Source organism: Polyodon spathula, chromosome 3 (genome assembly GCF_017654505.1).
Source record: "Polyodon spathula isolate WHYD16114869_AA chromosome 3, ASM1765450v1, whole genome shotgun sequence".
Classification (NCBI taxonomy): Eukaryota; Metazoa; Chordata; class Actinopteri; order Acipenseriformes; family Polyodontidae; genus Polyodon; species Polyodon spathula.
In genome coordinates, this window is record NC_054536.1 from 61,160,009 (window position 1) to 61,172,399 (window position 12,391).

Sequence of the window (12,391 nt, forward strand, 5' to 3'; positions counted from 1 at the left end):
TCCAGTGATTTAATCTAGAACAAACAGTACATCCTTATTTTATTAAAAAAAAAAAAAAAAAAACACATTAATTTCAATTTTAGAGTAAGGTTTTCAATGTAATTGATCTGATCTGTCACACAAGCAGTATTTAATAAAAACAACTATATTAGCTTATTATTACCTTGATACTGTGCATTAAAACCTCTGTATCGGTGGTTGCTATCGGTTACAAAATGCAGTCTCAGCCAGTTCTTGTTGCTTATGATAGGAGAAGGTGTATTCATTCCTGACAACCTGCAAGTAGAAACAAAATAAATGAATAAATATACGGTATAACTATCTGTCTCTCTAACAAGATGAAATCAGTGTCTTGGAAATAACCTAAACACTAGAACCCAGTATATTTTTTACATAACAGACATTATATTATATGTTAAAAATACTTGTTTTGATAATGTTGTTGTGACAATGGAACTCTTCCTCAAGAAAAAAAAAAAAAAAACAGTTGAAACCAGTTTTACACTTACTGCAGGTCTACTAAATAAAAATGTAACATTTGTAAACACACTATAAAGTCCACGCTGCTGAAAATGTCAGTAAATGTAAATGACCTGACATTGTTAATAACCAGCTGCTATAAAAAGTGTACATTGTTTACAGTAATAAGATACAATTAGGAGTATAGACATTGTACTTGAATTGACTGTTTTGTTTTATTTGTGTTCTTGGACCGGCCTAATTGGCTTCTTAGCTAGGTATAAGAACATAAGAACATAAGAAAGTTTACAAACGAGAGGAGGCCATTCGGCCCATCTTGCTTGTTTGGTTGTTAGTAGCTTATTGATCCCAAAATCTCATCAAGCAGCTTCTTGAAGGATCCCTGGGTGTCAGCTTCAACAATCTTGAACTAGTCCTGACCAGGACCATTCCTCATCATTGCTGGGATTTCTAACAGGGCAAACATTTTTGATGATCAGATTTCCATGTATTTAGATACATCCATCACCACAAAAATCTTGGACGTGCCATTGATGATCATTTATTGTGTAACAAACATACAATTTGTAAGGAAACGTTCAGAAGCCAGCAACAGGGCACTTTATGACCAATAGTGGTTATTCTACAATACTGTGGGCTGCTTTTTTCAGTGTTGTACAATACTATATAACAACCATTAGTCTTTCTGGCATGATTTTAGCAGTAGAAGACAAAATAATGATCATGGTAGTTCCAGTTCCTTCACGTGAGCTGAGGGGGGATATGACTGCATGCAATAGCATCATCATGAGATCCTGAACCAGTTTATTTTGCTTGTGATTGTGACACGTACTTGTATTTCAATTGGACCACACCAGTGGACATGCTGTCATCACTGTATTATTATTATTATTATTATTATTATTATTATTATTATTATTACATTGAGTGATTTTTGCTTTCTTAAAATGTCTCTGATGTCACCCTTCAAACAAAGTGGCTGTGTGGCTTTGAAGAAAAGGGGGTGTGCGGGTACAGAAATATTGTGGATTAACAAATCCAGTTTGTGCCACAAATCCACAGAAAACTGTTGATTTGTCAGTGAAGTCACAGTCAGAACAATTCAACAGAAAAGCAAATTGTCGAGCAATAATCATTTTAACAATTAATTATATTATTACACATTTTAAATGTAACACTTAGAAAAGGGCTTATGATTTCTGTTAGGTATTCCATACTGTTAAAGACAAGTAATACAATTATACATTATGTACATTATACATAATGTTAAGAAACATTTTCATAATTACAAATTCACTTTTTATAACAAACAGTAACATACTGATGTAACATAGAATGTGTCTATTTTGTGGCTCACCGTTTTTTGTGTACCTTGTGTTTGTACATTAGTTGGCCATCTGTTATGAAAATACACTGGCATTGTCTCAGAAAATTAGCCTTTCTTCCAATGTACCCTTTAAGTGCACCTAGGTATTTCCCATTTGATAAATAACTGAATATTTCTTGAAAGTTGATATCTCCTTTTCAAACAGGTATACCCATCGTGTTGAAACTCTCTGCACATGTTTTGGTTGTTATGTTGCACATATCAACAATAAACCTGAGGCAGAAGAATTGCATTGCTTAGTTAGCTAAATACTAAATAGCGCCAACACTTTTAGTCAAATACACAATATTTAGTACATATTTAGTCTCGTTTAGACAAATTTCGATAAGCAGTATTATTACACACATGTTTAACGCAAGTTTAGAAGAAAATATATAGACTGCTAACAACAAAATACATTGATGAAATAAAACTAATAGGTTAAATGTATTATATGTAGCTGTTTTTTGTTTATTTAAGCAGTTATTGAAAATATGGTGTATGTACACATTAGTATTAAATTGTTTATTGATTTGATTGTGTTACAGGGGAGTGTTTATGCGGTACGTAGCTATAGTGGTTTGGTCTTGAAGGGGAGTGTTTTGAATGTGAATTCAAAATGCAGCAGTGTGTTTTGACCGTACACTCACTGCACTAGCTCTGAACGTGTAATGAGTGTATGGTCAAAACAATTTGCTGCGCTTTGAATTCACGTTCAAAACACTAACTTTCAATATCAAAACACTACAGCTACGTATGCCGTGTCTAGAGTGTTATCAACTTCACTCGCTCCCTTTATCCAGACTGGTTTTACGTCCTCTCTCTCTCTCACTTCCCTCAGAGGAGGCTCCAGAGGGACAACAACATTGGATAAAACACTTGTTGAGCGGTTATAATGGCAGTCTCCTTCTCCCTTCATAGCGAGCCTGTAGCCCTTATATATTGCCCTGCCCCTCTCACTTCCGAGAATCCGGTTGGCGGAGACCTCTCTGTAGCCTTCGCCTCTCGCCCATTTAGCTCTACCGCCACCTGTCCATCACAGAGGTCTTCCGAGGATCTTAAAGGGGTCGCCAGCCCTCCCGAGGTTGTTATAATATAAACATACATTTTCTATTGAAATGTATAGCGATGTGCACACTTAAACATATTTAGGTCATTATGGGCACCTTCCAAGTGTGGGCCTGGACCGTGGCACCATTGAAAACCCGGCCCTGTGTAGAGGTTTAAACCATTTTTTCAAACATGCACATTCACTTCACAGCATCTCCTCAATGTTCACATTTACATTTGTTTCTCCATAGTCATTAATTTTGTATTTTCTGAAACCTGCATCACTGGTTGTAGCTTTAAATGAGTTAATGTAAACATGTGTTGTGTTTTAGAAATGTTAGGCAAAGAAACAATTATCAAAAATGTATACATAAAGGCTGCCACACACTGGACATGATGCGATTTGTTGTAATCTTTATAAGAAATGTATTACTCTACATTTGTAGCATATCGTATCAATACATCAGTACAACCCAATCAATACTCTGACCACTATCTGTGTCTCGTAACCTCTGCCTTAAGTCTATCTCCATTTAATTCCCGACTTTGTTTTTTGGTCCTGGTTTTGGTTGTGCTTCTCTTTTTAGAATTTAAAGACTTCAGTAAAGTCCCCCCTAATTCTTTGTTCTAGGCTAAAACTAAATATTCATAGCTCATTCATTTAAACCTTGGGATCTTAAGTGCTACAACAAATAGTCTCACGTGTAATAAGATCAACAGCTTGCAGCCAATATCAGCAATAGCTTGCACACAGAGAACAACATTCCCCCTTCCGGGAGAGCAACCAAGAGGAACAGTTATTAGAACTAGGATTCACCTGGGACAATTGGACTGATAGAGACTGGAGAGTGCAAGCAGATGTTGGTCAGCATCTTATTTTCCCACCCGAGATTTCTACAATTACCCTTCAAGCTGACATTGTCCTGTGGTTAGTCTCAGCAAGTCTTGTTCTCCTGGTGAAGCTAACAATGCCATTGGAGGATTCCATGGATAAGGCATACGAAAGGAATAAACTCTGGTATGTTGAGTTAGCTGCTGAGGTGGAACAGCAGGGGTGGAGAGTCTGGGTTCATCCAGTAGAGGTGTCAGAGAGAAGTAGCAACTGGCTCTGGTTGAGGAGGAAAGAGACCAGTTGAGGCCTCAAAAGACAGGTGATGGAGGAAGTAATGAAAAGGAATGGTGGCTAAGGGAAGTAAACAGGTCTGGGTTTGGTGGGGGATGGAGGAGAAGTGCCCCACCCAGCCCATTACAGATGGTTTCCATGCTGAGACACTGTAGGGCGCACTTTAGTTGATCCCTGGAGCCAACATCACTGGCGTTGTGCGTGCTGATGTGCCAGGGAGGATGCAAATAGGCTGATCCCTAGAGCCAACACTACACATCAGCCATCAACACTGGGCCAAAAGGAAATCCATGTTATCTGGCGGAGGAAAACCAATGAAAGCTCATATATTACATTGAAGCCATGTCTTGGTTGGTCCACATCACTACAATCAAATTTTATCTTGGTGAAAGTGAGTAGTTTTATCTTGGTGAAGTGAGTAGTTTTTCGATTTACAGTATAATCGTAAATCTCGAAAAACTACTCACTTCTAAATCTTTTGTAGGCATTTTTGTATTACTTTAGTATAAATACATGTTAATTTGGATTCATATATTGTTTTTTTCTGACTATGTGAATGAAAAGACACAAAAGTGCCCGTTTTCTCATTGGAAATAGTGATATTTTGAAATTTACCTGTCCTGGACACAAAAGCAAAGTTTGTGGGGAACAATAGCCATTTTCTATACTTTTGAGGCATAAGCAAATAGGAAATAACACTTACTACCCAGGAACAAAAATTGTGTTACATAGTGAAATCATTGCCTACTGCCACAGGAAAAACAAAAAAAAAAAACTAATATTGACAGCGCTACGAGATAATATAGTATTATTTCACAAATAATTACTGAATTATTACTAGATGTTATGTTGTATGTATATTACATTATTTTGAGATAGTTTTCATCAGCAACAGAGATGTCATAGTGTAGCAGAATACCTTTTTTTCAAATTGTACACAGATATAATTTGGAAAAAAAAACATAATACAGTAGAACTATGGTAAGAGAACTAAATAATAACAGCATGGTGTAAAAGGAGGATGTTTACACAGTAGTGGGATTGAACCCCTTTGCACCAACCAAAGCTTGACTAATGCACAGCTGCTGCTCCACGTGCAACACACATACAGTTAGCCCAATTAAAGACCCTTATTTTATTAACCCAGGATTATAAATACTAATATAAACAGGGAGTCGATGATAAGAAGAACTGTACTGCATAAGAAAGTTTCCGCCTCTGTCAGACTTCAATTTGAAAAGTGAATGCATCAGCAAAATGGACACCAATGAAATGATGCTGCTCTGATCAAATATCTACCAAATACAAACATACTACAGAACCTGCTGACATTGACAAATGTATGGATGTAGTAATGGTCTAATTGAAGACAAAAATAACTAGTGAAAAAATCCACCATCCCACTGTTCAGGTCTGTTTGCATGTCTGCTATTTTCTAATAGTTAAAACAATATGCAAACACACATGCACACAACTCCAGGGCAGATATGCAAAGGAGAATGCAGTTGGAATGTGCACCACACAAAATGTTTAAAAAATACATCTGTAAGAATCTGAGCCTCATGTGATGGTAGTTTAGTTACAAATTAAATGGATGTGCTTGGCATCTAATGAATAGTCTCAGCACACAGTTGAACCTCTAAATGCCCTTGCATTGATATGATTCCCTTACTTCACAGTATACACAAGCATCTCTAGTTGATGGCAGGCTGTAATTAGTTATCTTTGCCTGCCTGGACAGCAGGACCCTTGGGTCATAATACCAACTATTCAACATACCGTAAATTATGCAAATTGCAAAGTGCTATAAAATGTTCACGGTTGGCTTTATATTTATTTCACAACACATCCCGTCTTGTGCTTCACTGCTAAATGCACGGTACCCTCAATTAAATTGACTTTTAGCTAGGAAAATGGGCTTTAGGAAAATATAAATTCAAGAAAAAAGGTGATACATTAGGATGACAAAATAAAGGAAACAGTTCCCCCCATTTTGAGACTGAGAAGCATATGTAGTGTTTGAACTGTGGTTATTGCGAAGGAGGTTCCAGTCAACTTGAGGGTTGTTGGCATGTTGTCTTTTAAACTTACACTTCTAACAATATCAGTTTGCACACAGTCTGGAGAAAATAACCCTAATCTAACAATGATGCCACCAAATGCCATCTAGATGCAGCCATTTCTCCAAGGAGTCCATCACTCAATCAAGTGTTCCACAAAGCCAAACATCTATTGCCAGTTTTTTGCCACAATAGCTCTGGGTTCTGCTACACATTACTCTAATTAAGCATATGCTGACACTAGCTACCTGAATTCATTTAGCTTGAAATGTAATCTTCACTTCATGTTCTTCACTTCACAGATTAACACCCACAAGAAGCTCCTAAAAACTGCCAGGACTGCAGAGGGCATTTACGAGATGCATTCCTATTTTTGTAAAGGCTCTTTCATCCACCTAAATGTGTCTTACTCCAAAAAATCTGACAATCATCCCTGCGACTCCGGCCTCCTCCTGGTGGCCTCGGCTGGGTAATGTCTTCACGAGCACGGTCTTGGAGAGGATGAGTTTCGTACATTAATTCTTTCCGTGGAGCGGATGTTCTCCTGATGTTAACAAGCAAGCTTTCGCTCAGTGCCCGCCTGTGTAGCTATGGCATTGCAGTCACCTCGAACGATGGCACTGCTGCCTTCTTAAAACAGTAATAAGTTCCCCTGGCACGCCACCCCCCACCCCCCACCCCCAAGCCAATCAGGACCTCCTCAGCTCAGCAAGCTTTCCTGTTTACCAAAGCAGCAGCACAGCTGAACCAGCGACATGGTCCGTCTTGTCACAGGCCCTAAGAATACAAGACGAGCCCGGGTCTTTTTCATAACGGTAAAGACACTCGCTTGTGGTGTGAGTGGTTGTTGGTTCACACCCAGGCTCATCACTGTTACATAGGCACCTTAATTGTTTCAACATTGATGCAGAAAGTCACAAGGCCATTTACTCCAACGTGCCATTAGAACTAACTACATTAATCAGAGAGAAGAAAACTTCCAGTGAACTTACAAAACCTGAAAAAACAACTCTGCCATTTAATGGCTCACATTGTTGATTTTTTTTTTTTTTTTTTTTTCAGTTTCATAACATTAACAGGTGTTAAAAATACTTAGTAAAAGGCTTAGTGAATTTCCCTGTGAACTTACAACTTAGTACTAAAATTAGACTTTGTATATTTCAACATTCTCCTGTTTTTTAAACATGTAACAGTATGTATTTCTTCACCGTGTAGTGATACCTGTAAGAAAGTCTATTCAGTATTATACTGACAGACACTGCAAACAGTAGCAGTCGGCAAAGCAGTAAAATCAATAAGACATACTCATTTTCATTTATAGGGCCTGTCTTCCTTAACTCATTTTCCTCTCTGATTTGTTTCATCAATATACGTTTTGTATTTTATAGAAGTGTAGACATATACTATCACCTAAAAATTGTTAATGTCTGTGTGAAGTTTTATCCTGTGCAGTGATTTTTAAAGTTTCTGTTTGGCGATGGCAGTTCTATAGACAGAATCAGGGATACCTGTTATTGACTTTATCAGGCTAGTGGGGTGTGTAAGAAACTGGTGATTGCTAATTATATTGTTGACATTAGGGGAACTGTATGCTGGTTGCTTCATATTTAATAAATCTTTACTGCATGTTACCATGACAGAGGTTCATCACCACCACTTGTGTTTTTTATTACCACGTGTTTTTTTTTGTTTTTTTTTCAGTCTCAGTGTTTCTTTTATACTACACAATTTGTTTGCTGCAAATAACTAAAAACAATAATCATACAATCTAAAACTTAACTTATTTTTTTCAGTAAGCAATCTAAACTGGATAGCTAGATGCTAGTCTGATTAACCCGGTGAGTCATTAAAACAGACTAATGTTAAAACAACACAGATGGCAGCCATAGAGACACAGAATAGCCAGCTGCTCAACAAATGTGAAGTAAAAAATCTAAAGGAGGATTAAATGAATAATTACCTATGTAGTTATTAATTAATGGTTAATCAGGTATAATTAATTGGGATCGGCGGTTAGTTAATAATTGTGATTTACTAGGTAGGACGTCTACTCTGACAATTAAATACGTGTCAGTGTTCGGAGCCTACATCTGTCACGTGAAACACTTACACCAGGTGATACTATTTCCACGTGCTATATTTTTATTTATTTATATATAATATAATATGAATAATAATAATAATAAAATAATAATAATAATATATGTTTATAAAGGTTCATTGTCTACTGTTTAATAGTGTGTGTGCGTGTGCGTGTGTGTGTGTGTGTGGGGGGGGGGGGGTTTATTACAAAGAAGCTTTTTTTTTTGTTCCCATCCTATATGTTTTTTTTTTTTTTCTCTGGTGATTAACTTAAAAGCATATCAGCTCCAAATGTTTTAAAAAGCTTGCAGGGGACTGATTTTACCCAGTGCAAAGAAAACAATTGTCATTGGTGATCAAGAATCAATTTTTCACATACACATCACATATAAATGCTATTTCTTAACCTAAAGTATTGAACTTAATTTAGAAGTACCATTAAACTAGTGTCTTGTATTTTTCCTCATGCATTTTTCTGCAGAAAAGACTATGAATCAAATAACCCCAGCCATACATAATTTATTTCAGTGGGTAAGTGGCGATGCAGCCTTACGTATAAATACATTTTTAACAGATTCACCTCCACGCTGCATACTAAAGCAGACATGATTATTGCAAAATAAAAAGCTATTGAAATCTGCCAAGTACAAGCCTATGAACTATGACCTATGACCTATGAAGCAAGCATTAACTTTCATGAATATTGGACAGACTTGCTGAAAAACAGCATTGTCTCCACAACAGGCACCTCCTCCCTGATCGATCCTGCGAGCAAACATAAAACATAAACATATTGCATGCATGCATAGAGTTAAACTAACACATACAATGTTGCTTAATAGTAGATGTGCAGATGTGCACCTTTACGATTCAGGTAATGCAGAAGTGCAGTCCAGTACCATTACATATGCTTACTATAAACAGAGCTCCAGTCTGCAGCAGCACAGTGATTGAGGAGCCTGAATCAGTATTGAATCTCGTCTCCAGAAGCAAGATGTGAGAAAACTGGCTGCCTTTCACCTCCCCAGAACATTTGTGATAGGGATGTACCATGAGTCTTTTATTATTTTAACACGAAAAACTGTCAGAAAGTTAAAACCCTGCCACAAAAGCGGTCGGAAAAGCTTTTCAACACCATTGCCTTGCCGTTAAATAATCATTTGTCCAACGATTTTGGAATCTTCTGTGTTCCGCCTCCTCCTTTTGTTTCCGTGACATCTCCAACTACTTTTCGGCAACTGATTTAAAATTTTACGAAGTAAAATAAATAGTTTAAACAAGCGTTTGCTTCACTTTCCTAAACAAAACTATGTGTGCTGCGCTGTTACACGTGCACGTGAGGAAACAGATCCTATGCACCACTTGGCTATTTTACTACTTCAGTGTCACTTAAACAATGCAGACTGCACATTCTGAATGCATGTGCTATATTAAAGAGACTGGTTTTTTAAAGAAGTCCAAAACAATACAGTCCATCAATGCAATTTTAGAAACTAATGGGAGTGCCTCCACCAATTGCCCCGTGGGCCATATGTTGAACACCCCTACTCTAACCTAATAATCTTGAACTTGTATTAGGTTTGAGAGGATTTCTTTTACCTAAAGTAGTATATAATTACATGTAACTGAAACTTTACTAGGCTGGGACAATACCTGCTCAGTGAGTCTGGAGTGTATTAAGGTTTGGCTCAGGAGTTTCTCCTCTGTCCAGATATGACTACGACTCTATGTCTACACTCTATGACTAAGACTGGCTGGCAATCCTTGCCTTCCCCCAGAAGGAGACACTGATACAAGAAGCAGAGGGGCAGATGGAGGCAGCAAAAAAACACAAACAATGTTCTGGAAAGTTCAGAGTTTATTTTACTTGTATTAAAATACAGATAAAATTGGTAAAAATAAATAAAAATAAATAAATTAATCGTGGGGTAAAAATCTCAGTATACACACTTTACATGTGTAATATGATGTGTAGCAATTCTGGTTTCTGATTAATAATGACCCAAAAAAAAAGAAAGAAAATGACATTTTCCCAAGTTAGCTGGTACTTTGCGAACATTTGGGCAATCGCTGTGCTGACGGAAACAGTCACTGATACCTACCTCAGCAATAAACACTGGCTGTCCAGCAAAGCACAGCGCTCTGACAAACTCATTAACACAGTCATTCTGCGCTATCTTTTATTAAAGCGTGTGTAAAAGCAGCATAAATGGATTGCTTGTCTCTCAGTTCATGTTATTGTTTTAGTTTAATGTGTCGCTTATTTTTCAGTATGTTCTTTTATTGTCAGTGCAAACATGTACCTCAATGCAACAGTATTTGCAGCGCTATGCATCCCTCTGCCTTGTCTGACCCACTTCTGCTATTTTTTATTTTTGTATACTTCGAAGCATTCGTTTTTTTCTTTTGATTTATGTTTTCTCCCCATTCCTCATCCCCTAAAATATTATATTTTTGTGTATTTAAGTATTTCACTTTAGTTTTTGATTAAGCTAGTAGTTTCTATGCCCAGCAATTGCCAGAATAATCAGATTTTGATTGGCCAACATAATCAGGTGATAGTGTGTTTGTGAAGTGACAGAGAACCATATTTTAATGTTATTTGTCCTCTGACGTCTAAAAGTCTTCTGTATACTAGTAGGATACAGTGTAGGGCTGCTTATAACAATGTCAGAGTCAAAATAAAACAACATCTTGTGTATTTCCAAAAAAATAGTACTGGGAAAATATTGAATAATAGACAAAAATCGGGTTTAAATCAGTAAAAACCAACATCCAGTTTAAAATCCTGGAATTTTTCGGTAAAATTCAGAATAAACTGGAAACGCGGAACACTAAGTATACCATAAGAGAAGCAATGGGATATTGTTATTACAAATAATCTGTATTTGTTTTTGAAAAATAATGACATTTTGATTACTGACATCTCACCTGAAATGATCAAATTGAAACTCTACATGTGTAGTCTTTTTGTTCAGACGCACTTGGTTTCCTTTCCAAATCAAAAGATAGCCCTAGAATAAAACTAAACTGTTTTGAGACACTTCTGAGGCTATGGTTTATTAACCGCCTGCTGTTCTCAATATATTTGACTGCAAAGCAGTGATCCATTTCACAGCCCTTTAAGCTCTCACAGCTTTTAAAATTTGCACCTGGAAAGCAAACATCTGTGGTATAGTATAGTATTAGGCAGCATCCTTTCGTAGGAGTCAACCTTTTCTGATGTATTACAGATAGGCCTCAATCTCATTATTTTAAGATGATTATTTTGATAATTATTATTTCTGTAATCTGCACATACTTCACAGGCAGCTTTTTGAATCATGCACTCCTTACATACTGCACATGACATATACCATCATACTGTTAACGTTATCAGATATGATAAACAATTAATAATAATTAGAATTTAATAATCTTTACCATAACAGTAAAAAAAAAAAAAAAAAAAAAAAAAAAAAAAACAATACTTTTGTTTTCAGGTTTGCCTGAAAAATGATTCAAATGATTAAAAAAAAAAAACATGAAAGAAAATGGTATTTATTAGCGTCCCCCATAATGGTTTTAGATACTGTGACAGTTGACATAAACTTTTGAGGTATTCTGAACAGTATACGTTATGGCAAAACCAATGAACCTGCACCCACATATATATTTTGATAACTCATTAAGTCAGTCAGAGGTTTGCTCTTTACAATATGTTTCCAGATGCATGCATTTAACAATGGTCATGCTCATGTTTGCCCTCCTACACATACAAGCTATGTCCCAAGCTATCTCCAGTTGAGTCAATGGCTGCCTTGGAAAACCCCAAAACGTCACCCTGCCTGTAAACCCACTGCTGCTCAATCAGACAATGGCTGCTATGCAAAACGGTACCTCAGGAAGTCTCAGGAACTACAATACTATGCCATTTATCAAAAGACTGAAGGACGGAGCACCCATAGTATAGTAAAGATATATTTTTGCTGTCTAGATCACAATGATGGAGCCACATACACCCTAAAAAACATACAAACTACTTAGGGCAAGTTGTATTTCACAACTAAACTCATTACCACTACAAGTGGTATACTGCTGGAACTTGAGAACCAGAGTAATGATTTAAACCTTGGAGATTTATGTGACATTCATGTGGAGCTTTCTGAGCCAGACACATTAACAGAAACTACAATAATACAATAATCTAATTTAAAACCATTTTAGTGCTTTTTTTCTGGAGTGGCTGGC

At 36.7% G+C, this 12,391-nt stretch overlaps 1 protein-coding gene across 1 annotated transcript in view; it reads right to left on the reverse strand.

The window, feature by feature from the left end:
- LOC121313274 (CUB and sushi domain-containing protein 3) overlaps nucleotides 1-12,391 on the reverse strand; it is a 514,488-nt gene that overhangs the window by 273,554 nt on the left and 228,543 nt on the right. The window contains exon 6 of the mRNA XM_041245642.1: nucleotides 164-276. Coding sequence (XP_041101576.1) covers nucleotides 164-276 — 113 coding nt within the window. The remainder of the gene's footprint in view (nucleotides 1-163; nucleotides 277-12,391) is intronic.